This window comes from Fonsecaea multimorphosa, assembly GCF_000836435.1.
Source record: "Fonsecaea multimorphosa CBS 102226 unplaced genomic scaffold supercont1.13, whole genome shotgun sequence".
NCBI lineage: Eukaryota > Fungi > Ascomycota > Eurotiomycetes > Chaetothyriales > Herpotrichiellaceae > Fonsecaea > Fonsecaea multimorphosa.
Window position 1 is genome coordinate 18,076 of NW_015971647.1, and position 27,228 is coordinate 45,303.

Sequence of the window (27,228 nt, forward strand, 5' to 3'; positions counted from 1 at the left end):
GACTCTGTCTTGTCTCATTCAAGCGTGTGACTGTTGTGCGCGTATTCCGGGTGTTGGGTATTTCGGCAAGTCAGTAATGACCAAAGAATCAGCAAAGAAGAGAGGGAAGAACGAGAAAAAAGCTTTTACACCTGAACCTCTCTTCTGTTTTTAAACAAGACTTATATTCGGAACAGACACCGAAAGATATGAGGGAGGATGGATTTCTAGATATGGATGAAAGCGAGAACATATACCCTGCCTTATAAATATAAATGGCGTTTTACATCCTACCCATCCATCTATGGATGTACACATTTACTTAATGTTCCAGAGCGGGAACGGTCTTCTTCATACCCTTAAAGCCGTACGCCTGCAGGCAGGGGGTATGTCAGCTTACGAGTCGAGATCCACATATGCACCTTGGACTTATATAGGGGTTCGGCCTGGCACGGGAGCAGATTATATATCCGAGATGATACCTACATACAGCTTGATGTGACCATTGCACGAGCATTTACAAACTCCACGAATGGCGGCCTCGACTCGACCTCTTCGCACAGCCCTGATCGGCCTCTCGTCTTCTCCCACCGGCTACGGCTGGCTGAACCACTTCCACCTGCCTGCGATCCGCGACCAGCACACGAATGAGTTGGAGATTGTCGCGGTTTTGGGCTCGTCGCTCTCCAACGCGCAAAAGGCCATCGCGAAGCATGGCCTGCCACCGTCAAAAGTGCGCGCGTACGGCTCGCCCGAGGACCTGGCCGCAGATGACGAAGTCGAGGTCGAGGTTTTGGTCGTTGGCGTCAAGGCGCCTCTGCACCGGGCTGTGCTCCTGCCGTCCCTTTTGGCAAACAAGAGACTCAAGGGCGTGTTCGTCGAGTGGCCCATCGACACGTCCCTGGCCAAAACCCAAGAAATCGTCCGTCTCGCGCGCCAACGGTTTCCGGGACTTCGCACGGCCGTGGGACTGCAAGGCCGCTTCTCGGCCCTCACCCGGCGGATATCTGAGCTCGTGCGTGGCGACAGCCGCAGACTCGGTAGGATCCTCAGCACCACCGTCATCGGCACGGTGCCCACGGGTGACGGCCGCTCCGAAAAGCGCGGCTCCCAATACGCCTTGGACCCGCGCAACGGCGCCACAATGGTGGATATACACTTTGCGCAATTCATCGAGTGTCTCACGTTCGCTTTGGGGGCGGATATTAAGACAGTGTCTGGACGAGTGGCGACGATGCATCCGACGACGAACATTGTGGATGACACCACGGGGGAGATTGTCCAGAGGGACGCAGAGAAGAAGAGTCCCGACCAAGTCCTCGTCCAGGGGTTTTTGAAGTCGAAACCGAACTCGAACTCGAACGAGAGATCAGAGAAGCACACCGGCGACGACGAGGAGGGGAAAGAGGATGACAATGACAAGATCGTCTACAGCATCCACATGCGCGGCGGCACCAGCATCGCCGGCGGCATGACCTGGCTGATTTACGGGACAAAGGGCGAGATGGAAATCACCTCCCCTATCCACATGTTGCCGCACATCAATCTGCCCGTCCCGTGGAAGATCCGTACGAGGATCGAAGGGGAGGCAAACGTCAGCGAAGAACAAGTCTCGGAGCAGGAGGCAGGCCAGCCTGCCGTGGCGAGGCTCTGGAATGCCTTTGTGGGTGCCGCTGGTGACCGAGAAGGCGACGACGGGTGGCCGGACTTTGAACACGCGTTGAAGATTCATCGCGTGGTCGATGCGGTCTGGACAAGTAGTCGAGACGGGAAGGTCGTTGAGTTGTTATGATGTTTTGCCCGACAGTTGTTCCAGGTCTTGAGCATAGGGTGGGAAAGCAAGCGAATGGGTAAAATCAGTACTTGGGTAGATGGATGAATAGAATAGAATGTAGATCTCTGTACATAGAATCCGAAAAAGGTGATCAAGGACAGGGTAATTGATATATCCTCGTTTTTATCCACGTCTATAATATCCCATTCACTCCTGAACATAGATCCATATCTAGTACAAAGGACCACTCGATCGATGGACTACGGGATACTATATCAGGGACTAAGACATCCCACCGAGCTACGCACCCGAGTCCTTGAGTGATGCTATATTGAAGGGGAGACGATAGGTGGGAGGTATTGTGGCGCCCTTGCGAGGGCGAGGCTATAGTCTCATCACTCGTCTATGGTATGAGAGAGTGACTCGTGCATGCACGGACTCTTATGCAGGCGTACTCCAACCTCAGAGATTCATTGTCGCATCCTCCAAAGTACGGTCACCCTTCCCGACAATTCTGGAACTCTTGTTGAGGTAAATCCACACTACTTTATCCATCATCTGACCATTGAAGCCGTGTTCATACTCATATTCGTAGAGATGCATCATCCTACTCAAGACCGGTCCTCGCCAGTACTGTCCTCAAGGGGTAGCCTTACACATCCCCACCAACCTCTTCACACCCACCATCCACTGGCCACACTCCTCCACCTTGTTCGTATGCACATCCATCTGGATCTCCTGCGCCTTGACAAAATCCCTTCCTTCTAGTGCTTGGGCCAGCTCAACCAACTGCGCCACCGTATCCGGCTTGAGCAAATCCTCATTGTTCAAATGGTCAAAGAGAATGTCGAGCCGTTTCTCCGTGTCCACCACTTGTGCTTTAAACGATTGGGGAGCTCGAGCTTTGACACGCGCCATTTCAGATGACAGTATGGTATAGATTGGTTGGGCGGACGGGGAAATGTGTATGCGGTCGCCCTTGGCTGTGCGAGATTTTGTTAGCTTCGAAGAATCAGTAAAGGGCACATTTTCAACTCACGATACTTCCGCGCTGGAGGAGCAGCGGAGGCTTTATTCGAACCGGCAGTGCCCGGCCGTGATGGTGGGCCTTGAGCTGCAGATCCGCTTCCCGCGGGAGGCGGTCCCGAGATGAATTGTTGCTGCGGTGTCGGTATCGGTGGCGCCGTGGCTGACTGCGGCGTCTGTGTTGGTTGGGGTGGACCATAGCTCGTCTGCCGAGTTGGTTGCGATTGATGGGTTGGCGCATAGGGGTTCGTCGGAGGGGCAGGCGCTTGGAAGGACGAACCTTGCGGGGGCGGTGCGATGGATGGTCGTGTATTTGGAGCAGTTGTATGAGTCCCTGCAGCCGGCGCATATCTGTTTGGGGCGGTAGGAGCATGAGCAGGAGGCGCATTGTACGGAGACGGACCCCTGGGAATTGGAGGCGACATGATATTCTGTCCGACGGGTGGAGATGTTACGGCCGGAGGTGCGTAAGGATTTGCTGATGAAGGTCGCTCAAAAGAGGGTTGCCCTCCTAGAGGAGACGTCACTCGCGGAGGGGGGGCCGTCCCTTTGGGTGGAGGCGGAACTGGCGAGGCCCTCTGCCTTGAACCGAAAGGCGGAGCAAGGGGAGGAGACGTTACTTGTCCCGGTGGTGGACTGAAAGGATTCTGGACAGGCTGTGGTGGAACACTAGGCGTGCCTCTTCTCGAAGTGGGAGGTTTGACAAACCCCTCCGGGATATCATTCCAGTTGGACATACTTTTGTCTTGAGACGGAGGAGGAATGGCTGGAGATTGATTGTACCTGGGAGGGGGTTGGATGGGATTTGCCTGTGGAATGCCGTATGGACCGGGAGGAGGAGGGCCGGGAGGCATCCTCATTTGTTGTGGAGGTTGGTAGCTACCGCCCACAGGCGCATATGGATTTGACGGTGCACTGGTAGCTGTGGAAGGCATATAGGGGTTGCTTGGTTGCAGGTTGCTTACACCATAAGGTGTCGGAACTTGAGGAGTTGGAGTAAATGCTGTTGTCGGAGGCTGAAATTGTGACATTCCTGGTAGAGGTTTGTTTCTTGTCGTTACTGGCGTAGCTTGAGGAACAGCAGCGGGAGCGGCTGTCTTCTTTCTTGCCTGTTGGATCCGGCTTCTTGCGACATCCGCTCCGGGATAGCTTGCTGGAAGAAGATCGAGATACTTCTGGGCAACATCGAGCTGGCCAGAACCAGCTACAATGTCAGCATATTCCAGATATTTGCCGTATAGAGCTTCCAGCTTCCAGTCCCCAGTTTTAGACAGCTCTGCGTCATTGAAGTTGACCACTTGGCGGAAAATGGTAACCTTTTCAATGAAGTCTTGAAGACCACGGGCGTGCAAAGAAAAGGCAGAAGATGCGTCCGCTTCCGAAGCCCCTGCCTCCTCGTGCTCTTTGAGCTCTTGAATCCAGATGGCGACCACCTTCTCCAACTTGGAACCAGCCAAGAAGCAGAAAGAAGCATCTTTCCGCGAGATTGAAGAAAGATCATCGATCTGTTCCTCAATCCTGTCTCCCAGCGCTTCGCAAAGATCTGGAAACTCCTGCTCATCAGCAAATGTGCACAGCGTAGCCATGACTTCCTTCCAATTCGCAAGGTCGGCATTGTGAACCGTGTCCCAGAGATTTTTGCCTACGACCGAAGCCAGCAGACGCAGGTAGTTTGATCCGCCAGACTGTTTTGCGAGATATGCTTCTTGTGCTTTCTTAATGCAGGCTTCACCACCACAGATGGCGATCATGAACGCATCCGACATTCTGTTCTCTCTCAAACATACGTCCAGAGCTTTCTCAAACTGCCCCAATATCAACGCCCTTGTGATCTTTCGGTCGGCCTCGGACTCGGATCCCGTATAGATCTGGAAGGGATTGTTGGTCCTGGTACCCTTCGTAGCTGCCAATTCCGCCAAAAAGTCTCCGTCGGCCGAGCTTGCGAAAATGGATTGGAACCGTTTGTGGGATTTTGAGGCGCCGTTGATGGAGGTTTTTTGCTCTTCTGAATTGTCAGCCTCTGGGGCCTGCTGCTCAACACCATTTGAGCTGTCTTGTGTTGTGTCCTCAAAGCCTAGGTATTTCACCAGCTCTGCTCGGGGGTTCTTGGATACCAGGGTTTCAATGACCTTCCAATCAGCCTTCTCCTCCTCAGTCTTTGCAGATGAAACCCTATCCTCACACAAGCTCGTGAGATCCCCTGTCTGAATGGCTTTCTCAAAGGTCTCGGTCGCGCTGCCAACAGTCGAATCGACCTCGAATTTGCTGATGCAGATCTTTGAAGCCCTCGATTTCCCGGGGTCCGCTTGTTTAACACTGATGATTCTTCCCCCGAAGCCGAAAGATACGGAAACAGGTCGCTCTAGCCACTTGGGTGCCTTAAGAAGTGAGAAAGATGAAGTCTGAGGCTGGGTCTGAGCTTTGGAGAAGAAGTCCTCTCCGTCGGCGGCCTGACTCTGGTCCGTCTGGGTGCTGCTCGGATTGGTGTTTTGCAGGGTCTGGATCTGCAGCTTCCCGTCGAACGAGGCGGTAGCAAATATATTAGGGTTGTGAGGATTCCACCTTGTCTGAAACGTCCAGTTTGTCACGACTGGATAGTCGCCATACGCTTCTCCGGTCTGGGGATTCCAGAGGATCGTCCTGTTGTCCTTCCCACAAGATAGCAACAAGTCGTGGTCCTGCGGGCACCAAGCAATCGAAAGGACTCCCGAGTCATGCCCCCGAAGCACCTTCTCCGGGGCGTTCGAGTTTCTGAGATCCCAGACAAGAATGACGGGCTCCTGCTCCAGCGGCACAGCAGTAATCAATCGTGTGGGCTTTTCAGGGTCCCAGGCTATCGCACTAGCCGGTTTCCGTTGCAAGTTGTTGAGCGTCAAGCTCTCTTTCCTTGTTTTCATGTCCCATACTGTCACGAAACCTCCGCTGCTCCCTGTAACCAGGATATTTGAGACTCTCTTATTCCAGTCGAGGCAGTCTATATCGTCCGCGCGAGCAGCAGTGCTTCCAAGTCGTATTGGGGCGTCGAGGTGGTTCAGGTCTGAAATGAACAGTTCCCCCTTGGCACCACCCGTTGCGAGGAAATTCTGTATCTTGGGATTGAACTGCAAGGCCTTGATTGCTCCGCTGTGTATCTTGTTGGTGAAAATGGAGGCTTCCGCTGTGTTCGTGATGGCCTTGTCCGCATCCCACAGGCCCAGCGACCCATTGTCAAATGCTCCAGCAATAATCCCTCTCTTGTGTCCAGCCTGAGCCGGCGTCCAGGCAAGGTCGTGAAAGCTGCGACTCATTAGCACACGTGTTAGCAAAGAACTGAACTTCCATACCCCGTCTCAGTAGGCAGGGTGATCGAGGGCTTCAATTCTTGACTCTGTTCGCCATTTTCCAATGCCAGATCCCATAGTTCTAGACAAGTCTCATTGCTGAAATCGACGTCGACAGCACCCGATTTCGTGCCAGTTGCGATCCAAGAAGACGGCGCATCGGGAGACCACGCGAAAGTCGCTGTGCGTGGAATTTCCCTGAGACGCACCATGACGGATGTGGTGCGGTGCTGATTGAGGGAGAAAGAGAAAGGTAAAGAGGAATAAAGAAAGACTAAGTCATGCAGCAGAGAAAAGAACAGCTTCGAGTGAACAGGTGGACAGGAGAATCACGGTTTAGGACGCAGCTGTTCTCATCTTCCCACGCTGATGCGTGTGGGCATTTCGACTTTCTGATCTGGACACCGTCGTTTGTCCAAAGGCCTTTAGGGCCACAAAACGGTTAGTGGCCTCCCAGCGCCTCCCAGCGCCTCCCAGCGTCATCCCTGAGCCCCCCAATGCCCCGAATGTCGACCTCCGCAGCCGCAGCCAATAATTCAACACGGTAGGCAAGATATCAATCCACGTGATCTTGGAATTCCACATTTTTCAACTTTCAGCCTCCTTCGACTTCGACGCTTGCAGTGTTGGACAGCACGAGGATGGCCGAAGGACCAACCCGTCCAAACAGTACAATCTACGTTGGCGGTCTTGACACCAATCTTGTGACCGCCACAACTCTCTCGGAGGCATTTGTGCCGTTCGGCGAGATAGTTGATATTACTCTACCCAAGCCTGAGGCGCCGTCTTCGACAGATCTACATCGCGGCTTTGGATATGTTGAATTCGAGGATGCTGCCGATGCAAAGGAAGCAATCGACAATATGGATCAGAGTGAGCTCTACGGACGAGTAATCAAGGTGGCCATGGCAAAACCCGACAGGAAAGACACCGGACAAGTTGGGCTGGGTAGCACCACTGCTATTTGGGAACAAGTAAGTGTGACTGGAATTTGAAGATGCCTCGAACCTTGCTTGTTTGTTTGTCAGATTATGAAAAGACGAGCACTAACCATTCGGTATCAAGGAGGATTATCTCGCAAAATATGGAACAGCAAACGAGGACAAGGCTGCCGTAGAAAGCGCAAAGAACGAGAGGCCTGCAGATCCCATGGATGGATTAGAAGGCCTTGATGTTGCTGGGCCAAAGCCTGAGTGAGCCAAGGGGCGATTATGACCAAATCAACGCTACCAGTGTTTGGCATGCTCCAAACAATGCTAGTCTTGCTATGACCAGGCCGTACACATCGCATGGCGCCAGTCCTGGTCAGTGCTGGAAACAGTCAGTTTCCACAGAAATTGGGAAACGAAGGCGGTCACTTCCTTCCAACATCGAGTCCGCCGATTCACGCCGAAGAAAGACTCGCAACTGTCAGCCGAAGGGAAGGGGTCGAAAAAGGGGAGGGGCGAGCTGGCAAGGCCGAATGATTCTGCGCCCAGGAAAGCCGCTGGAAGAGTATGGTGAGGGGAAGCTCAGTGTGGTGTCAACAAGTCTCAGAAAAGACTGTGGATTTTCCTTCTGGCTGCAGTGGTTATATACACGTTCCCGCAATGCTTGAAATCAACTCCATTCGCAGCAATTTAGGACCTGACAACAGAGACCCTTCCTCGTTCGCACGTGCCTTTGATGCCGTCGAACCTCGTTTGCTATCATGGCCTTTCAATGTTTCTGGGAGGACCTCTGCAAGCGAAGGGTTCTGTCAGTCATGAGCTTCCTGCCCATGGCAAAGCAAGCAGCGAACAAGGCGAAGCTAGCAAGGACATAGATTAGCATCTGTATCGAGGCCCAATATGTTTCTTCAAATTGCTTTTCCCATACTCGCTAGGAATGGATAGACGTACGCAATGACCACGCCGAGAGGGAGCAATTCCGGAGGGATTCTCTTGAGCATGCGGATTCTTTGGGTAATGGTGTGTGCTGCGGGTTGTCAATGTCAGTTGCTCGCTCAAAGGACTGTAAGTCGGGATGTCGTACCACTTTGGTCATCCTCCTGTTAGAGACGATTAGCATGAGCCTTGCAGCGTCCAGGACGTATTCCTGCTCACCTTAGCCCTGAACCTGGTCCGGGTGTTGTGGAATGGTCTGGCAGTCTGTTTCTGGGCGGATTGGCGGAAGGCAGCTTGCCGCATGCCAGCTGCCCGAAGAGGCTGAAGCCTCAAGAGTCTTGCAGCGTTCATCTTTGCCGTGTGTTTGCAGGCGGAGTGGAGATTTGAAAAGCGAAGTTGAAGAGAGAAACGCCTCTTGGGACAATGCAAGAGTGACGTTGAAGTCGCAGTTGAAGTTGCTCCCAAGCTCTCCATAGCATTGTAGCCAATCAGAGTCAGGCCACGCTTGTTGGCCTCTTAGTAGCTCCTGCAACCTCCGACTTTCGATCTCGCTGCAGGCCTCAGGTGACAACCTCCCCTCTGAAGCTTCCCTCTTCAACCCAACCTCAGCACTCGTGCTTCCTTTCTATATCCACACCGCAGCTACAAGAGGACTCTGCCAACCGCGAAGATGACTCAGATCGAGGTTCCCGACGCCGATGAGCTCGGTGGAAACGTCACCAAACCCTTTAAGTTCGTGACTGGTACGAAGAAATCAGATCCAAAGTCCACGACTGCTCTGCAAAGTCCCGTGCTAACGTTGCGATAGCTGGATACGACGCCCGCTTCCCTAACCAGAACCAGTATGTTCCTTTCCACCGCAACCGAAGACATCCAGCAGCCTGACCGTGGGGATCATAGGACAAAACATTGCTGGCAAAACTACGTTGACTATCACAAGTGCATCCTGGCGAAGGGCGAAGATTTCAAACCATGCAGACAGGTAGCATGCACACAGCCCGAGAAACGATAGTCAACTGCTGACCTGTCTCAGTTCTATTTGGCATATCGATCCTTGTGCCCTAGTTCCTGGGTCCATAGGTGGGACGACCAACGTGAAGCTGGAAACTTCCCCGTCGACTTGGAGCACTAGAGAGTTGAATGAGCTACCGTGATGCAGATGGAGGACGAAAAAATGGCCTACAATTGCGGAGTTCTCACGGCAAGTTCAGGGTGGGCATGGATATTGTACATAGACCCAGACGACACCAGTGGCGGCCAACACACGACTCCTCCCATACAGCTAGATACATTAACCAATGTATCACTCTACTGCTCTGAATGTGTATCTATCATACAGCACCCAGACTCGTGCATTGGGCTGCCCAAAATGTCCAAAATGTCCACTAACATCCGTCCGGTGGAAAAACAACCAGAACACTCATACCGTGCTGATGGGCAAAAATTCCATTGGTTCACGAACAGATTAGTCCTGATGTCAATGTCCCAAGTGAAATTCACGCTATCATTTGAGGGCAATGTGAAGCCCATGGGTTCTGTTTTGCCAGTTCACCACTGCATATCCCGCCCTTGATCCAAGGGGCCGATGCGTGCAAAGCACCAGGTGCAGTTGCTCATGTGAGCCCGGGATTCTTCTATTCGATGCTTGAGCTAACGCTCTCCAATACCAACCACCCAAAGCCTGCTGTTGTCCTTCAGATCGTCTGTCAGGACCAACATAGCAGTGAGACAATGATGAAGCCACGTAGCCGTCATCTTCCGAAAGACTCCTCACTCTTGGGGCCTTCCTTTCTCTATTGCAGCGTTGATGTATGCTGTCTAGACACAATCGTTCGTCCATTCCCTTTCATTTCTTAACCGAACTCCTCCTCAAAGCCTCCAACAACTCAGGCCGCGAGTTTAACAGCTGGACTGCTTGTGCATAAGCGTACCATTGCCTAGATCTCTTGTTTTTCTCGGGCCAATTGTCTTTTTCCTCGGTCACGACGGCTTCGAAGAAGTGGTAACTTGCTTTAGGAGCGTGTTTCGTAACGGCCGTTGTTGGCCTCGTATCCGGAATGTGACCCAGGTCTTTTTCGACCTTGCAGATGATGCCGGCTTCCTCCCACGCTTCTCGGACAGCGGCAACTGACGCCGAAGCCTCGTCCAATTCCCAGCCGCCTTTGGGAAGGACCCAGCCATTCCGCCGGGAGGATTGGATCAGTAGAACTCGGGTCTTGTCTGCGGAGAGAGGGACAATGCCGGCAACCAGTCTCTCGCCCTTAGTTCCATAGCCTGCAACAACTATGAGCCCGAGAAATTCAAACCGCCCCAAAAAGCAGTGGCATACATACGCTGATTGGCCGTGCCCGTGCGAGAGGTCATGGACATTTCTTTGGCCATGGTGGCGGGGAAACCGTCAGGCTTGGGCGGACGGCCACAAGCCAGAGAAGTTCAAGGAAGGACTGTTTGGGTACGGCGGTCTCTGAGGGAAATTCTGGGCTAACAACAGGCAGAAGCGAACGTAGAAAGAGACGGTGAAGGAAGGGCACGTGGGAACACTATCGAGCTGCTCCGGTGCGAGGCGGCGAGGTCAGTCTCCTTGAGAGAAGACAAAGGGGGGATCAAAGATGACCCATGGTGAAGATAGCAACGGGGTGTGCGAGAGAGCGCATGAATGAGGGATACCTTCAGTCCCGTGTGGCACGGGGCTGAGGGAACGAGGTTGACGTGTAGAGCATCCTGAGAAAGGGAGCAGCCATAGTTATGTAGCCTTTGGTGCTTTGGGCAAGTTTAGTTTTTTTTTGGCCGTAGTAGTGACTCTCGGAGGTGCAGGTGCATGGAGTGGGTGGACACTCCTGGGGGAGCACGAAAAAAAAACATTATTAGTAGCGGCGATTTCCTGAGTCGGTACGCTGGGCGAAGATGGGCGAGGATGGGCGAGGGCGGCAAAGGCGAATCCCAGTTTCCCACCAGTGCTCCAGCGGTGCCAGGGGACAGGGCATGAGGCACCTTGAGCCATTGTGCCATCATCCTTTTTGCTTTTCATGTCTGCATGGCTGCATGGCTACAATCATTGCTCCATCATGGTCCTCCTGACAGACGGGGCTAGAGAGACTGCGGCAGGAGACTACCACAGGTAACCACACGTTCTGTGCCTCGAGGGTGGGATTTTTGGTATTTATTTGGCTCCCCAAACGGCATCAGAGTGGTGAGAGGCTTGCCGACCGACTAATTGCAAGGTTCCAGCGCATCTGGTTCGCTCAAGCCGCTGCGGCCCATGCAGTTACTACTAAGTGGTTCCTTGCCTCAGTTCACTTTGCTGGCAAACCATCTTCCGTGTCCACTTGTCCACTTCCACCGCTTCCACCGCTTCTACGCCATGCCCCTCCCGATTTGAAAGCACACGACGAACATACACGTGCTCATCTTCACGTTTATACTGGTCTAAAATCCTGATACTCAACCCCCCGTCCTCATCCCTCCTAACCACCTAACCACCTTTTCTGCTTGCCTAGATACGGTTCCGCGGCTTGATCGCCCTTAAACACCCGCTCATCCAAGCACCTCCAGTTCGCCTCAAGCTAACGGTGCCCCTCCCTCAGACTGCTCACGCGAGCGCCCAAGATCCAGGCCGGAAGTGGGGGTTCTCTTCTGGACAACTGCTGCGTCGTGTTCCAGTCTTCAAGGTCCAGCCCGCCCGACACTGCCAGAGCATCCTCAATTGGCTGCCTTGAGCCAGTCGTGTGCATATCCCACGAAATAGTTCCGCAGGGAGTGTTGCTTGGATATGACCGTGAGTTCTCCGGCTGATGGATTGCGCCTCTGATATCCCCGTTACGGACCGCATGTACCCTGGACAATAAAGGGAATTCGTCATTGTCTGCCTGCTGGCGGTGCTGGTCAGGATCAGGTGACATCATATTGGGCCAGGGGATAGCCGTCATACAACTTTCTGGGGAATCGAACTGTCCAGACAAAGACACTCGTGTGTTGGGAAGTCCAGGTATTCCTTCTTCCACTTGAGCAGGGGTTCCACTGGTGCTCACAGTTGATCATGACAAACGAAATCTCACTTTTGAAGCCTCTCGGTAAGTCGCACTTGAGACGGACACCTGACCCTAGACCCCTTCCCAAACATCAGGCGTGGCCCGACCCGCATGAACCGGGCTATCACCCTCTACTGTCCACCTGTTCAGCAAGGCTGGCTTCTTGCGTCGAACTATGATTGACTCCGGCTATCATCAGGCTATCAGAGGAAGAATTGGTGTGGATATTGCAAGAATGCCACAGGCAGTAAGTCATCAACCTCCCAGAAGCCCAGGCAGCATTTGCCACATAACCCCTGTCAGTACTTTCTTTTGCAGAGGTCTTATCTGAATTGCAGGCTCCTCGTATTACTTGTCGTGTGACAACATGCGGGTTGATCATTATCAATATCTGATGGACAGGGGCTGGAGAAGATCAGGCTCGCTCTATTACAAACCTGACCTCTTGCGGTCATGTTGTCCCCACTACACAATACGGTACGGGCCTTCCTACGACAGAAACAATATGGTGGAGGTCCGCTAATATCCACAGTCTCAAAGCGTCAGAGTTCCAGCCTGGGAAGGACCAGCGACGGGCGATCAATCGATGGAACGACTATGTGCTCGGCCCCGAGTACAAAAGAAAAGCTGCCATGCTGTGTCCGCAGTCACGCGAGCAAGTTGGAACCAATCGGTTGCAGATATGCAACTGACGTTTACAGGGAAAAGCGGCGTTTGAGAGACAAATTTGACCTGTCTATCGCCGTTCACAAGGCGGAATATGACAATGTCAAGCGTCCAGTGGGCAAAAAGACTGGCGTACCCATCGAACCAGCTCATAGGTTTGAAGTCAATCTTGAAGGCGATAGCTTCACAAAGGAGAAGTGAGTATCAGGAACGGCTTGGAATATGCAATCTATGTCTCACACGGTTCAGATATGGAGTTTTTCTGAAATACCAATTGCGGATACACAGAGACCCCGCGTCTCGGTGGAAAGAGTCTGACTTCAAACGATTTCTCTGCACCGGCCTTGACCGCAAGATCCTCAAGATCAGCGGCAAGACGCTCAAATTGGGTTCGTACCACCAATGCTATCGGCTCGACGGGAAGCTGGTGGCTGTGGCAGTTCTCGATCTTTTGCCCCATGCCGTCAGCTCAGTCTATCTCTTGTAAGTTCTGATCTTCTGATCTCAGAATACATTGCTCATTTGCAAGCTATGATCCTGAATACGAGCCTTGGGACTTGGGAAAAATGAGTGCTCTTCGAGAGATTTTGCTTGCAAAAGAGGCCGGCTATGAATACTATTACATGGGTATGTTGAGATATCTCTGCGTCTTCCAATGCTCACCGCAAGCAGGGTATTACATCCACTCGTGCATAAAGATGCGATACAAGGCCACTTTCACCCCGACCTACATCCTGGGTATGTCAACCTGTTTCGTGCTTGGATTTCACTGACGCCCTGTTAGATCCAGAAAGCTATGAATGGAACCTCTTCGACGATAAATACCGTCAGGAGCTCGACAAAAGAAAATACGTCTCTCCGTCCCGCGATCGGAAATACGGAGTGGATGCAGCAGAGAGCACCAATCACCAGGCAGCCGTGACAGCAACTCCGGATCTCAGCACTGCTCCTAAAACCACAAAGGAAAGAGGAAGAATGTTCGACGACGAACAAGATCTAGAATTCGATGAAGCGCCCAGCGATGAAGAAGACGCAGAAATACCCGAGGGATCCTTGTTTGATTACGAAATACCCGGTGTGCTGACGAAAGATGAGGTGATTCGTCTTGATCTCGACCACTGGCGTCTCCTCGTAGGGAAAAGTCTGATCGAGTTAGAGGTAGAAGGCTTCCAGCCCACAATTGAACGCGAGCATATTATTGACCACGTTGTAGGACCTTCGAGATTGGGAAGCTGGGAAAATAGACGACCCCGACACTATGAAAGGCATGGCTGCAGAACTTGCCGCAGTTACGGGGCCAAAACTACTCCAAAACAGTGCATTGGCAGTATTCTAAGACAAGCAGGACGAATTGTAACTCACACCGATGACACATGAGAGCGGTCAGGCCACTTTGAGATTCAATGATGTACAAAACCAGCTCTCGGCCGAGTTGACTTCGAGACAATGCCGCGTTCCTCCCAACTTCTGCCTCTGCGACTTCCGCACTTTAAGTTTCCTTCAATACACGTCCAACCTTGGTCGAAGAATACTCGAACGTCCACGACTGACTTGAGACAATGGCTGCGAATGCCCCCAAAGCGGATTTCATCAGGTTGCAGTCCTACGAAAGAGTTCGGCCGATTGGATACCAGTGCAGTAAAGACAGAGGGACATTGTCAGCAAAGGTCCGGTGGGCTCCTTTTCGTATACACTTCGCGGTCGCGATATTTCTCTGTTGAGAGAGCGCTCGCTTGAGAATATGCGCTCAACACGCGTTCTCACAGGACTCGACGCCTAGTACGAACATCAGCACGATTGCTTCAAAGAATACTCAGGGTGTCACTTTGGAGGGAAGCCGAGGTCTGGGTACAGATCGAACGACGTGAGGGAGACGGGGTAGTTGTGATGATTCTTCACGGCTTTGGCAGTCCTGTCAACTTTCCATCCCCACGGGGGCGCGGCTGGGAGTAATTCAGGTGGATGATTGCTCCAATATCGTGTTCTTGACTACCTGGGCGGTGATCCCATCTGTTGACGACTTGGAGCCAGATGCGAGAGATCCCTCCATGCCTAGCAGCGAGACAACAATTTTCAAGGGAAGAAAAGGATTCTGCTCATGTGTCAAAACCTGACATTCGCTTCTCGTCGTCGTCACCCATCTCTGTTGAACTTACTTCAGATATCACCTGGCAAAACACCTCCTGATTGCTCATATCACACGGATCATATGTTACCTATGGAAAGTACTGACACCATATGTCGTCTACTCTCTGTTTTGCCCCTTCTAATGCTCCTCAAAGCGACGTTTGTAACCCACCCATCTGTCGCTGCCTACCACAAACAGGGCTACACGTGAAGAACAAACAAGCCCGTCTACATGGGGTGACTACTTAACGTGAACCTCACCCTCTGCGCCGCCGAAAGATCCCACCGTAAACGGGCGGAAAGTGAAAGCTTCTTGAGGCAGGCAGTGATGGCTGGTTTCCTTTTCCCCTATAAAAATAATCTCCATCTCTTGAATCCTCTTCTGTCGATAGATCATTCGTCAACATTTGAGAACCACTAAAATCAGAGGAATTCTCGATCAACATGACGAAAACTCTTCTTGCGTCTTTGAGCCTCCTGCTGACCTTGAGTCTCCCCACTCTCGGCCTCGAGCATGTTGCGAGCGCAAGGCATGATCCACAACCGGTACATCATCTGCTGCCGACGCCAGATCCGACGACAGGATTGGTTCTTACTTCAACAGCAACGACCACGATCACCGCCACGACGGTCGAACAGTTCATCTCCCCGTCCCCGCCGCTAGCAAAGCGCGGCGGAATCTGTGAGGGCGGACTAACCTTCTGCAATGCTGTGGGTAACTGTTGCCCTACGGATACTTACTGCACCACCGACATCCTAGGCAATGGAGGTTGTTGCGCAAATGGAGCTTCCTGTACCGGCTTCGCCAGCCCTGTTCCTGGGTTAGCCACGGGCAAATGGCCCGCTGCCAATGGTGCGAGTGCGAGTGCGCGCGGACCGTCGAGGGTTTTCGTCGTACTTGCACGTTTGTTGAAACTCGGTTCGACCTGTTCTGCAAACGACGGACCAGCTGCAGGCAGGAAAGATGCTGCGGGTGAAATGTGCTTCGAAGAAGAGAAGCAAGAGAATGTCCCGACGACAACGGAGACCGTGTCAGCTGAAACATCTGCTGTTGATGCAGAGGGCCCAGAAGGAGTGGGTGGTGATCAGGGCGGAGGAGATGGGGAAGGATCAGCTGGAAGGGGATCAGCAGGAGGGGCTCGGAGTAGAGGTGCAACAGGGGATTCGGGAAGTGCCTCCGTCGTGCCTCAACCCATGAGACTCCTGGGTTTGCCTCTCGTTCTTGCACGAAATGTCAAGGCAGCCATTCTTCCTCTTGTCAACACGACCTCGGCGGCAGTGGGCAAGCTCAACCTCAAGCTCACGGGAGCCAACGAGGCCACGATCATGGGACAGAACAAAACCAGCAACGCCCCTCCCATGGCTCGACCTTGGCGACTCTTCGGACTTCCCTCTGGTCTGTGGCACCAAATCAGAGAGGCTGCTCTTCCGACCAAGAACGGGACTGTACACCCATCAGGAGAAGCCAAATTCATGGGCGGCAACGTTTATTACCTTGAAAACGCAACCCAGACGAGCAGCGCTGCAGGTAGACCCCGGGTGCCACGAATACTCGGCATACCCTTTGTTCTGGCAAGACAAGCAAAAGCCACTGAGCTGGAACATTCAAGTGAGCCGACCGAAAAGCGAAATGCTACCGCCATGTTTAAACCTAAAGACATGTCTTCCGCACCTGTGCCGGATCAAAAGGACCATAAATCCCCGGTCCGAGGCGGTGAAGGGAATGGCAGGGACGCCAGCAGCTTGTGGTCCTCGACCGTATTTAGCGTTCTGGGGTTTGTACCGAGGAATGTGAAGGCAGTCTTGTTACCTTGGTCACCAGTCTCTGCCGGCAGCGCATCCCTATCCACCAGCAGCGATGGACGAAGTCATCATGCGGACTTCGATGCGTCCGTCCACTCACCTTCAGGCGAGGCTCATGTTGTGCCCACGACATCTGCAGATTGAAGAGCCTCAAGTGCTGTACAAGCGATGACAACTGACCTACCAGCACTGACAAAAGGGTCCGGTCCTTGAAAGGATGATTGGAAGAAGATAGGGGCGAGACGTTGGCGGGTGTGTGCCTATGTAGCTATGGGATCACCCACATTCCCTTCTTCCGGGCTAAGCAGTCGCAGCGGTTTGATACTCGCATTACCTAGTTGTCATGCAGTAATGATAGCTTTCAGACAGGATCGGATCTCGAAATGCAAGGCGTCCGGCGAATGGACATGATGTATGCTGGCTTTGAGACATGGCGAAATCTTGGTGAAGATAAACATTAGCTGCTTAAGGGGTTTGTGTCTGACGTTGGCTGACAGCATTTTCTGGCCCCGGCCTCTGTACCTAAACAGCATGCGAAGGGGACAGAAAACAACATCGTCCGGTTGCTGGACATGAGGGTGCACGACTTTGGGTATTTCAGTCGGTGCAGACCTTTTGTTTCTGCTGTTTCTTGCCAGCTTCTGTATGGATCATGACAGTCCCAGAAAGGCACATTTGCCGACAATAATTAAAGCGGCGACTCCGGCACCTCCAGACTTGGACAGAAACGGCATTCGCTCGGAGCTGTTTTCCCCAGTCGTGTGCTTTTCTAAATTTCGCAATACATCTTAACCGGCCGATAACTTTTCCCTAAACACAAAACAGCTTCCTCTAGCCACCGCACCTACATTCTTTGATACTTCTGTGTTATCTCCCGCCTTGTCTCCCCCCCTGTCCACACAATGCTCCGCAAGCAGTTGCTTCGCCAGGTGCGCACCGTCTCAGAGTCGCTGTCTGCGTCGCCGCAGATACGGCGGTCGCCATTTTCTTCCGCCACCTTCATTGCTCCCCGTGTATCTAGACCCGCCTACCTCTCATCGCGGATAGGGCAAAGATGGCAGTCCACAGAGGCACAGCAGCAGAAACCTGCCACAGAGGCTGCGCCTTCATCCGAAGAGACCAAAGCAGCGGAGGAGGCAAAGCAAGATCCTCTCAAGGAAGAGCTTGAGAAGACCAAGAGGGAGGTTATAGACCTCAAGGTACGTACTTCCATCATGTCCTAGGTGAAATGATACACCAAAGACTAATGCCTTTTGACTTCCAGGACAAATACCTGCGTTCCGTGGCCGACTACCGCAACCTGCAAGAGCGGACCCGGCGAGACATGGAATCCGCGCGCCAGTTTGCCATTCAACGGTTCGCCGCCGACTTGCTCGACTCGATAGATAACCTCGACCGTGCGCTCTCTTCAGTGCCTGAAGCGGCGCTTGGGACCACCTCGGCAACAACAACCACCACCTCCAACACCTCATCCTCGGACCCCAACGTCGCGGCCTCCGCCGAGTCCACCTCAGAACCAAACAAAGATCTGGTCAACCTGGTCTCGGGCCTGAAAATGACCGAGGAGATCCTCATGTCCACACTGAAGAAGCACGGCCTGGAACGCTTCGACCCCATGGAGGGTGGAGGGCGCAAGTTCGACCCCAACACCGACGAGGCCACTTTCTTCACCAAGGTCGAGGGGAAAGAGGATGGAGATGTCTTTTACACACAAAGTAAAGGGTACAGACTGAACGGGCGTGTCGTGAGGGCCGCCAAGGTCGGAGTCGTGAAGAACTCTTAGTCCCCTCCGAGACCTTCCGGACATTCAAATTCGGGGCGCTTGTTCACCCCTTGTACAAAAAAGTTTTCGACCTGCTATCTCTGCGCTTCCAGCCGGCGGAAAAACGTCGAGTGAAGAAGCGATGTTCCGAGACGAAGAAGGATTCTTCAAAATCGGGACGATATGTCGGCTCTCATCTTTAGAAGTGACGGGAGAGCGATAGCACACGGTAATGTGTATGACGGCTAACATGTTCCGTCTTGGAAAGATTAATGTGGGAAAGCGCACTGGAATGGCATCGCACAAAGAGAGGCATGTGGGCTGGGTTGGGTATGTGTCAAGCCAGCCACGAGCGGTGTTGGAGACGATTACAACGAAGTCCGCATGAGGTGATGTTGTTGCAACGCAACGTGCTCCAATCCGCCCTGACATACATTTTCGGGGGGCTCTTCTTGTACAGCATACCCTCTTCTCTTACATATTGTGATTACTAGAGCCCGCTATGCACAATATAAACAGACTCCATTTTCGCTCAAGGAGATGAGTGCCCCTAAACGCCCCTACAGTAAGAGCATGGAAATGTGGATAGTAATACAATATATCTTTGGCGCATATATATATGCATGCATCTGCTTCTTCCCTCAAAGTGTGGGTGGTTTTGGTGAAATTTGAAGCAGAGCGAAATTTGGTGTCTGTATATAGAGTCTGCAGTTTCCCTAGGTATCATGTCAGCGCCTGGACCAGTCCGCGTGCAAGAAGCAAGATTCACAATCGGTGGGAGTTTCGATCCGCTTCAGAAGAGGCAATGCACAATTATAATCAAGTCGGCTTTCAACCGATCATATGGGGTTGAAACAATTTAGATTTTAGGCAGTTCATCATTTGGATCATGAAAAGATGATCGGGGTGAGAATGCGGATGAGCGGGAGGGAGGAATTTACCTGGTCATGAAAAAGCTGCCCAATGTTCGATATCGGGGCAGATCTCAACTGGTTGATGAACTGCTTCACTCAACACTGGACATCCATAGTCACATCGATGAAAAGGTCGGTGATCACGCACGCTCAGGACGCGTTAACGCAATTCGACGCCAAGGAGATCCTTCATTCTCCTTGCAACTTCCTCGTGCAGACCATTGACTTCTTCGTTGGTCAATGTCCTCTCCAGACTTCGATAGTTGATCCTGTAACAGAGGCTCTTCCTCCCTGACGTGGGATGCACGAATTCGTCCACCAGCTTCACATCTTCGACCAGACTGCCTGCCACGTCCCGTACGACTTCCATGATATCATTCTCGTGGAATGCGGCTGGCTGTGTTTCTGTTGGGGAAGCTTTTGTAGCGTCACCGCCCGCTGCAGCTGCAACGCCTGAAGAAGCAGACTGTGCTGTTTGTGAACCAACGGGCGACGACGCTGAAGGAGCCGACTTGATCCAGAAGGCAATGTCCTTGTAGCAGGCGGGGTATTTACTGAATGGTTCGAACTTGGTGATCTTCCCACGAGTGAACTGTTTCAGGAATCTTGGATCGGTGGACCAGAATAGACGGATGTCGGGGATGCCAAATAAGAGCATAGCGAAGCGTTCAATTCCTACACCCCAGGCCCAGCTAATGTGGTCGTTCAATCCCGCTTTGGTCAGGATGCCTTGCTTGACGACTCCACATCCTAGTAGCTCCAACCATTCGCCCCCATGCCACAGAACCTCGAGCTCGAAAGACGGTGATGTGAAGGGGAAATAAGCTTCAATCCAGCGGGCTTGCATGGGAGCGTCTGTTCTGGCAGCAGAGGGGAGCGATTGCCGAGAGGCCTCGAAGATGCGGCTGACAAGATACTCAAGGCTGAGTTTGAGATGCCGGGCGACTTGGTGCACTTCAGCTGGGTCATGTTCGGGCTGTAAGGGATTTGCATCCCCAGTAAAGTCGGTGGCCTGGTCTTCCACGACGAGACCAGTCTTGGGCATCTCTTCACAGTTGCGCTGGATCTGGGCGGCTCTATTCTCCTGAGCCTCCCAGACTCGGGCGCCCTCCATCTGGTGGAAGACTGGGAAATGACTCCTGTCAATACTGTCTCGGCGGTAGACGTCGGCACAGATGGTGTAGCCTTTACTAGAAGGGTTATTGGCCAGCCACTGAAATGCAGCGTTTTGGTGGGCAGAAGTATGTGTGCGTAGGAGGTGGGTCGAGTTGACATAGTATGTATCTGTCCTTGAACGACCTGGGTGGTCTGCGGGAAAGCCCAAGACATCGAAATTGTCCCTGACTGTGACCACTGGATTGCCCATGGCGAAGTGCTTGAATGTCGATTCTTCGAAGCATGACTCGATGAGCTTTCGAGTAATGCAGATGGGATGGTCGGGGTGGTCATAGAGGTTGCGGCCAACGAGATCTAAGATGGAGCTGGACAGATTTGAGGTCTGATCGAAGACGTATGGTGCCCCCAATATCTTTGAGCCAGATTGTCCATTTTCGTGGATTATTTTGTTCTCCTGGTCCAACTCTTGCAGCTTTCTCTCAAACCCGGCATGATCTCCGCTCTGGCTTGATGCAGCAGCAGTCTTTGCTGGGTCAACCTCTTTGGCAAGGTTGACAGATTGTTCAGGGAAGGGGTGCTCGTCGGGTGCAGCTTGAGCTTGGGCCTGAGAGGATGCCCATCTTGAAGGAACCACAACCGGGGACGAAATGGGAGCCCTTGAACAGCTGGGGATTGAGAATTTGGCAGCTTGAGCGGCGCGCACAAAAGCCCCTGTCTTGAGAAGCCGCATCGGGGAGGCTGAGGGAGCTTAGGCCAGCCTTACGAAAGGTGTGTGGTTGATGAAGCTCGAAGAAACAGTGGAGGAATACGGCGTAAAGGCCCGAAGTTAGTTTTGCTGAGCTCTGCTGAAGCTTTTTGCGCAGCCTGGCGAGCCGCGTCTCGGGACCGATATCGCTTTCTTTCACCCGGCCGTCTCGAAAACCCGCGTGGGTTCCGCTGTCTCTCGGAAGGGAGCCTCTTCCGTCATCTTCACCTGGGCTCGCTGGCACCCACTGGGCAGTTATCTCCGACTGCAGCTAAACACGGCTCGTACTTAGTATCACGACAGTTTTTTCTCCTCGGCGATAGTCCCCCATTTACCATATGTACCAGTAGCCCTGCGCTTTTGGGACCATTCGTTACCGTTCGTCTCTACTCTCCCTAACCCCCAATTCCCATCCTCTCCTTTGGGCTTGTTTTCCTTTGTCGCTTGCTGTCTGAAGCACACAACCGCGACCTTTGGGGATGGAGCCATGGCTGAATCCGCTCCCGCCGTTGTCGCAGCCCCGAAGCATGATGTCGAGGCTGCTGTGCCAAAGCAGCGGAAAGCCGCTGCAACAATACATTATCCCTTCTGGTTCGGTGGAAGCGCGGCCTCCATGGCTGCGGTAGTCACTCATCCTCTCGACCTGGGTATGTACCTCCTACCTATGCTTGAGGTCAATCACTCCCCCCATTGATTCTTCTAACAATCCGGTGTGCATAGTCAAGGTCCGCTTGCAAACCCGCTCTCCCTCTGCTCCTAAATCCACCCTCGGCACCTTCGCCTATGTTTTCCGCAGTCAAGGCCTATTGGGTCTGTACGCTGGTCTCTCGGCCGCTCTTCTTCGCCAGATGACTTACTCGACCGTCCGCTTCGGCGTGTACGAAGACCTAAAGTCCCGGTTCGCACTACAACCTACACCCTCAAACCCTAAGCCACAACAGTCCATGTTAAATCTCATCCTCATGTCATCCGCCGCAGGACTTCTGGGTGGAATAGCCGGAAACCCGGGGGACGTGCTGAACGTGCGAATGCAATCCGACGCCTCTAAACCCCCGCACCTGCAACGAAACTACAAACACGCACTCGACGGCCTAATACGAATGATTCGTGAAGAAGGCGCCCTTTCTATATTCCGCGGCGTGACCGCAAATTCTACCAGAGCACTGCTCATGAACGCCTCGCAGCTGGCGAGCTACGACGTCTTCAAATCCGCCTGTCTCCACACTTTGGGCATGGCCGACACTCTCGGCACCCACTTCTGCGCTTCGTTGGCCGCAGGATTCGTCGCAACCACGATATGTTCGCCCGTGGACGTGATCAAAACGCGCATCATGTCCGCGGGGGGGAAGATGTCGGTCTTTGAAATTCTCGCGCAAGCCAGTCAGAAGGAAGGTCTCCTGTGGATGTTCCGCGGCTGGGTCCCCAGCTTCATGCGGCTCGGACCGCAGACGATATGTACGATGGTCTTCTTCGAGCAACACAAAAAATGGTATAGAAGGTTCAAGGGGATCGAAGAATGAGGAAAGAGGAGGGACAGTTATAAGTGTCTCATGGACTGAGCATTGATGGCACTTTTTGGTCCACATTGCAATATTTCAAATTCATTGGGATGGTACTTCTGGAAAGTTTTTTGACGAACATCACGTTTGTACAGCATTTGCATTGGTATGGGAGTTTGGGAAAAATGCATTGTTAGCGGCGTTGGACGTGCATACAGAGCTTGTCCAGTGTATTTATCATTACCGCAGAAGCCGGTCACCGGCCGTCAAGATGGCATGGTGGTTCAGGGGTTGCTCAGGACATTGCGAGATGGAGCGAGCTTGCCTTAAGCCTGCTGTACAGGGAAATTGTGGTATTCATGTGCGAGACTGTATATATGGGAATGATAACATCCCAATTCGACCAAACCAATTTTTCATCTCTCAGGAGTCTCCTCCTGCCCACATTTTGATATTAATCGCTTCTGCCACTTCACGCCGGCCCAGTCGAGCCATTTTTTACCCCCCAAAACGCCGTCTCACGGTGATCTATTGTTATGCGATTCCCGCCCAGTCCATTCCCAAAATGTACCTTTGGCACAGCAATGCAGGTAATTTGATCAAGACTCCATCAGCTCCACAGGAGGACGTGCCGTACTCGTCAACATTTTCTTAGACGACCCCTCCGGCTCGAGCTCCACATCCGAGTCATCTTCGGCCTCCAGCATCACCGCCGGAAGCGCCGGGCTGTCGCCGTGGGCCTTGGGGTCGTAGATCAAAGTCGAGCTTCTGCTCCGGTGCTTCTTGGGCGAAGCGTCTGCCGTGGGGGAATTCTCCGCCGACACTCCGGCAAAGGCATGTGCTCGACTGGCCTTCAGCTTCTGCAGTCCCTCGGCCGTGTATTGCATTTTGGTGTCGTCTTCAGACGCCGAGTCGTCGGTGGGAGACGACGTGAGCTTGCCACTCAGTCTCTCCAGCTTGGATGCCAAATCCTCGGCATGGACGTGTTTGTTCGGGGGATCCTCCTCTTTCATTTCCCAGCCCACGGGCGGGCTGGGAGGGGGACTGATGAAGAATAACCTCCCCGCGTCCGGTCGGTTAAGGTATTTCTTCTCGTCTCCTATCGGGGTGGGTTCACCGAAGTAGCATTTTGCGACCGAGTCTTCCATGACCACGGATCCGTCAAATACCTGTCTCACGGCAATGGCGGCGTCGATGTCGTAAAATGAGCAGATGATGCGGTGCATGGATTTTAGTGGGGAGAAGGAGTTCAAGGGTGCGATCTCTGTGATGTGCTGTCTGATGGTTGCCAGGGACGCGGGGTGAAAGATCTTGGGGTCATCGAGGCGGGTGATGAGAAGAGTGTTGGATGGAGGTGCTGGTTGGGAAAGAGGTGGGAGGGACGAGAGATCGAGGGAGAGAGGTGAGCGGGAGCGTTTGGCGGACAAGGATGGGCGAGGGGATGAGGTGGTTGATGTGGGAGGAGAGTTTGAGGACGGAATCTGTGTTTGAATGGGAGAAAGAGGTTGTCGTTGTATATCAGCCATTCTGACCGGCGACCATGTATTTCTCGAGATTGAAAGCACGAGATTCTACAGCGAACGGAGCCTGAAAGTGACGAAGCAGTCAAATCAGGATGAGAAGACTCTTTGTAGTTGCAGTCCCCGGAAGGTTCCTGAGGAGGCAATGTGATGCGCAGGGCAAAGAATTTGTTGTCAATGAGGCGCAGTCAAAATCTGGCTCATAGGCTCATACGTAGCAGTGGTTGGCTTGGTTGGTTTCGAGGATTCGAGAAGACGGCACCGGCCAAATCTGATAAGCGGAGAGGCGGAGGGAGATGGAGGCTAGGCTCTGAACGGAAGGTGGCGCCCGTGACGGCGTGCAGGAAGGCTGGGAGCGGCAATGCTGAGCCTCTCACTCAAATTCCTCGCTGCGATTCCGCCTGTTAGGAACCGGAAAATCAAATACTCCGAGGCATATGGATCTTGGCGCATTCTCCTTGGCCGAGGCTGAGTCTCCTTTTCGGATCTTTGCCACCATTCGACCGAGCCCGATCTACTCAGGTCGGGAACTTGTATCCACTCAGTGCTACTGTCCTCCGTTAGGTCCTGGTTCCTCCTAGTTCTGCGCTGTCTCGTTTCTGGTGAGACGTGGTTCTCACCGACAGCGCGTCCATTGTGGCATGGTAAAGTTGCTTCTAGCCAATCTGTCATCTTACACAACGCCTCGAGGCTCAGCTATCATGGGACGTAGCTTCTTTCCCGCCAAGTGTCGTGCCATTATCCCCCTTGGCAGCCTCGGTTCTCCAACGATGCGGAGAGTAACGGCCAATAGTCCTCTACATCTCCGCATCCTCGCCCTCTCCCTGTTACCCAGACATGGAAGTTTGTCGAGGCTGAGGATCCGATTTCGGATCCGCTTGAATCATTCCTCCTTTGTAAATGCATATATAACATAGGTTCCACGAAAATTCCCCCGTCGCGGATTCTGACCATTTCACGACCAGTACTTTTCCACATCGCAAACATGGCTCCGGTTGCTACTACCAATGGCTATGGAGGGATGTATATACCTGACGACCCTGATAGAGCTGGACTCGCTCTAAGGGAACAAACACGGCCACTCTTGAACAACCCATCGCCTGACGATGTTGAAATCCTGGAGCAACTCTACGGCTCCCGGAAGAAAATGCGCATCGCCGTCCTGGGAGCTGGTATGTCCGGGTTGAACTTCTTCAAGGCCGCGGAAGAGAGACTCAAGAATGTCGAAATCATATGCTACGAAAAGAACGATGACGTTGGCGGCACTTGGTATGAGAACCGTTACCCGGGCTGTGCCTGCGATATCCCGAGTGTGGTATACCAGTTTCCCTGGAGACCTTCACCGTGGTCCCGATACTATTCATACTCGCCAGAAATTTGGGATTATATCAAAAAGGTCGAACAGGAGAATAATTTCATCGAGAAGTACGTCAAGTTGCGGCACCGGATTGTTGCTCTTTCTTGGGATGACGGGACCGGCCAATGGAGTGTTCGCGTACAGGACCTCAATACGGGACGTGAATTCGAGGACCATGCAGATATGGTCATCGATGGGGGCGGCGTTCTGAACAAATGGAAATGGCCCGATATTCCTGGCCTGCGCGACTTCAAGGGCACCCTACTCCATTCAGCTCAATGGGATCAGAACACGGATCTCAAGGGTAAACGGGTCGCACTGATTGGCGCCGGAAGCAGCGCGGTTCAGATCCTTCCGAATATCTACGACCAAGTCGACAAGGTCTACACTTGGATTCGGAACAAGATCTGGATCACTGCGGGGTTCGCTCAAGCATACGCAGGCAAGGACGGTGCAAACTTCATCTACAACGAGGAACAACGAAAGCTGTTTGACGATCCCGACGAGTATCTCGCATATTGCAAAATGATTGAAGGGGAGCTCAATCAACGATTCGGCTTCATCATCAATGGTTCCGAGGCCCAAAAGGCTGCACGCGAGTACTCCGAGAACGAAATGCGGACGCTGCTGAAAGACCGCCCGGACATATTAGAAAAGATCATGCCGACCGACTTCTACGTCGGATGTCGTCGCCCGACTCCCGGAAACGGATACTTGGAAGCCCTTGTCGGCGAAAAGACCACGCCGTTTGCCTCGCAACTACAGAAGATCACGGAAAAGGGGTTCATCGACCCGGACGGGCAAGAAAGGGAAGTCGACGTGATAATCTGCGCCACGGGCTTCGACACATCTTATAAGCCCCGCTTCCCCCTGAGCGTGAATGGTGTTTCCAAGAACGAACAATGGAAAGATCACCCTCATGTGCCTTCGTACTTGAGTCTCGGGTTGGCCGAGGTGCCCAATTACTTTGTGTACGGAGGCGCTTATTGTCCCTCGGCTCATGGCAGTTTTTTTCCATTGATCGAGGGTTACTGCAACTATACGATCCAAGTGATTGAGAAGATGCAGGTGGAGAACATCAGGAGTGTGAGGCCCAAGGCGAAAGTGGTGGAACAATTCTTGAAGCATGCCGATTCGTTCTTGAAGAGAACGTCGTGGACGGGTAAGTTTACCATTTCCCCTGGGCCTTTTCGCGAAAATGGGTACAACTATGAAAAGAAGGCAAGACTAATTTACTCTTCTCTCTCTAATATAGGACCCTGCTCAAGCTGGTTCAAAGGTGGCAAAAAAGACGGCAAACCCGCCATCTACCCGGGTTCGCGACTGCACTTTCTGCGCCTGCTCGAGAAGCCGCGCTTCGAGGACTACGAGATCGAGTACGACGACGGGAATAACATGTTTGGGTTCTTCGGCAATGGGTTCCACATCTGCGAGAGGGACGGGAGCGACATCACCTGGTACATGGGCAAGCCGAAGAGGGAGGTGGATCTGGACAAGGTGAAGCGGGTCATGGACGGGACCAAGGGGATTGAGATGAAAAGGGCGTCGTGATCGGTCACCTCACTAATACTTCTTCTCTCTTGCGAGTAACCCAGTACCTTACTGTAGACGTTAGACACTGGTATGTATAGAATATACACGTGACCATTTGAATGTGGACTCTGGAGCCGGCAAGACGCGGCTACGTCACGGACTGATTCAGGGGACACGGATTCTTATTGGTGGCA

The 27,228-nt window shown here is 52.8% G+C and overlaps 13 protein-coding genes across 13 annotated transcripts; 8 read left to right on the forward strand and 5 right to left on the reverse strand.

Moving 5' to 3' along the window:
- Positions 1 to 511: 511 nt before the first annotated feature.
- Z520_06705 (uncharacterized protein) lies at positions 512 to 1,771 on the forward strand (the record flags this gene model as incomplete). Its single annotated transcript, XM_016777205.1, has 1 exon — positions 512 to 1,771. The coding sequence occupies one exon, from the start codon at positions 512 to 514 to the stop codon at positions 1,769 to 1,771; it is 1,260 nt and encodes a 419-aa protein (XP_016631376.1).
- Positions 1,772 to 2,392: 621 nt separating this feature from the next.
- Positions 2,393 to 6,311, reverse strand: Z520_06706 (uncharacterized protein; the record flags this gene model as incomplete). The annotated part of the gene is made up of 3 exons (XM_016777206.1): positions 2,393 to 2,736; positions 2,793 to 6,055; positions 6,103 to 6,311. 3 exons carry the CDS (start codon positions 6,309 to 6,311, stop codon positions 2,393 to 2,395), a joined length of 3,816 nt encoding a protein of 1,271 aa, XP_016631377.1.
- Positions 6,312 to 6,740: 429 nt separating this feature from the next.
- Positions 6,741 to 7,296, forward strand: Z520_06707 (uncharacterized protein; the record flags this gene model as incomplete). The annotated part of the gene is made up of 2 exons (XM_016777207.1): positions 6,741 to 7,073; positions 7,165 to 7,296. The coding sequence occupies 2 exons, from the start codon at positions 6,741 to 6,743 to the stop codon at positions 7,294 to 7,296; spliced, it is 465 nt and encodes a 154-aa protein (XP_016631378.1).
- Positions 7,297 to 7,936: 640 nt separating this feature from the next.
- Z520_06708 (uncharacterized protein) lies at positions 7,937 to 8,315 on the reverse strand (the record flags this gene model as incomplete). The annotated part of the gene is made up of 3 exons (XM_016777208.1): positions 7,937 to 8,055; positions 8,113 to 8,128; positions 8,184 to 8,315. The coding sequence occupies 3 exons, from the start codon at positions 8,313 to 8,315 to the stop codon at positions 7,937 to 7,939; spliced, it is 267 nt and encodes an 88-aa protein (XP_016631379.1).
- Positions 8,316 to 8,634: 319 nt separating this feature from the next.
- On the forward strand, positions 8,635 to 9,096 carry Z520_06709 (uncharacterized protein; the record flags this gene model as incomplete). Its single annotated transcript, XM_016777209.1, has 4 exons — positions 8,635 to 8,707; positions 8,773 to 8,806; positions 8,865 to 8,946; positions 8,998 to 9,096. 4 exons carry the CDS (start codon positions 8,635 to 8,637, stop codon positions 9,094 to 9,096), a joined length of 288 nt encoding a protein of 95 aa, XP_016631380.1.
- Positions 9,097 to 9,810: 714 nt separating this feature from the next.
- On the reverse strand, positions 9,811 to 10,346 carry Z520_06710 (uncharacterized protein; the record flags this gene model as incomplete). The annotated part of the gene is made up of 2 exons (XM_016777210.1): positions 9,811 to 10,238; positions 10,298 to 10,346. 2 exons carry the CDS (start codon positions 10,344 to 10,346, stop codon positions 9,811 to 9,813), a joined length of 477 nt encoding a protein of 158 aa, XP_016631381.1.
- A 2,013-nt stretch (positions 10,347 to 12,359) lies between these two features.
- On the forward strand, positions 12,360 to 13,994 carry Z520_06711 (uncharacterized protein; the record flags this gene model as incomplete). The annotated part of the gene is made up of 8 exons (XM_016777211.1): positions 12,360 to 12,469; positions 12,525 to 12,651; positions 12,701 to 12,855; positions 12,908 to 13,141; positions 13,188 to 13,285; positions 13,328 to 13,396; positions 13,443 to 13,816; positions 13,872 to 13,994. 8 exons carry the CDS (start codon positions 12,360 to 12,362, stop codon positions 13,992 to 13,994), a joined length of 1,290 nt encoding a protein of 429 aa, XP_016631382.1.
- Positions 13,995 to 15,229: 1,235 nt separating this feature from the next.
- Z520_06712 (uncharacterized protein) lies at positions 15,230 to 16,732 on the forward strand (the record flags this gene model as incomplete). The annotated part of the gene is made up of 1 exon (XM_016777212.1): positions 15,230 to 16,732. One exon carries the CDS (start codon positions 15,230 to 15,232, stop codon positions 16,730 to 16,732), a length of 1,503 nt encoding a protein of 500 aa, XP_016631383.1.
- Positions 16,733 to 17,490: 758 nt separating this feature from the next.
- Positions 17,491 to 18,371, forward strand: Z520_06713 (uncharacterized protein; the record flags this gene model as incomplete). Its single annotated transcript, XM_016777213.1, has 2 exons — positions 17,491 to 17,787; positions 17,853 to 18,371. 2 exons carry the CDS (start codon positions 17,491 to 17,493, stop codon positions 18,369 to 18,371), a joined length of 816 nt encoding a protein of 271 aa, XP_016631384.1.
- Positions 18,372 to 19,424: 1,053 nt separating this feature from the next.
- On the reverse strand, positions 19,425 to 21,110 carry Z520_06714 (uncharacterized protein; the record flags this gene model as incomplete). The annotated part of the gene is made up of 1 exon (XM_016777214.1): positions 19,425 to 21,110. One exon carries the CDS (start codon positions 21,108 to 21,110, stop codon positions 19,425 to 19,427), a length of 1,686 nt encoding a protein of 561 aa, XP_016631385.1.
- A 502-nt stretch (positions 21,111 to 21,612) lies between these two features.
- On the forward strand, positions 21,613 to 22,645 carry Z520_06715 (uncharacterized protein; the record flags this gene model as incomplete). Its single annotated transcript, XM_016777215.1, has 2 exons — positions 21,613 to 21,772; positions 21,846 to 22,645. The coding sequence occupies 2 exons, from the start codon at positions 21,613 to 21,615 to the stop codon at positions 22,643 to 22,645; spliced, it is 960 nt and encodes a 319-aa protein (XP_016631386.1).
- Positions 22,646 to 23,223: 578 nt separating this feature from the next.
- Positions 23,224 to 24,150, reverse strand: Z520_06716 (uncharacterized protein; the record flags this gene model as incomplete). The annotated part of the gene is made up of 1 exon (XM_016777216.1): positions 23,224 to 24,150. The coding sequence occupies one exon, from the start codon at positions 24,148 to 24,150 to the stop codon at positions 23,224 to 23,226; it is 927 nt and encodes a 308-aa protein (XP_016631387.1).
- A 979-nt stretch (positions 24,151 to 25,129) lies between these two features.
- On the forward strand, positions 25,130 to 27,052 carry Z520_06717 (uncharacterized protein; the record flags this gene model as incomplete). The annotated part of the gene is made up of 2 exons (XM_016777217.1): positions 25,130 to 26,663; positions 26,757 to 27,052. The coding sequence occupies 2 exons, from the start codon at positions 25,130 to 25,132 to the stop codon at positions 27,050 to 27,052; spliced, it is 1,830 nt and encodes a 609-aa protein (XP_016631388.1).
- Positions 27,053 to 27,228: the final 176 nt, after the last annotated feature.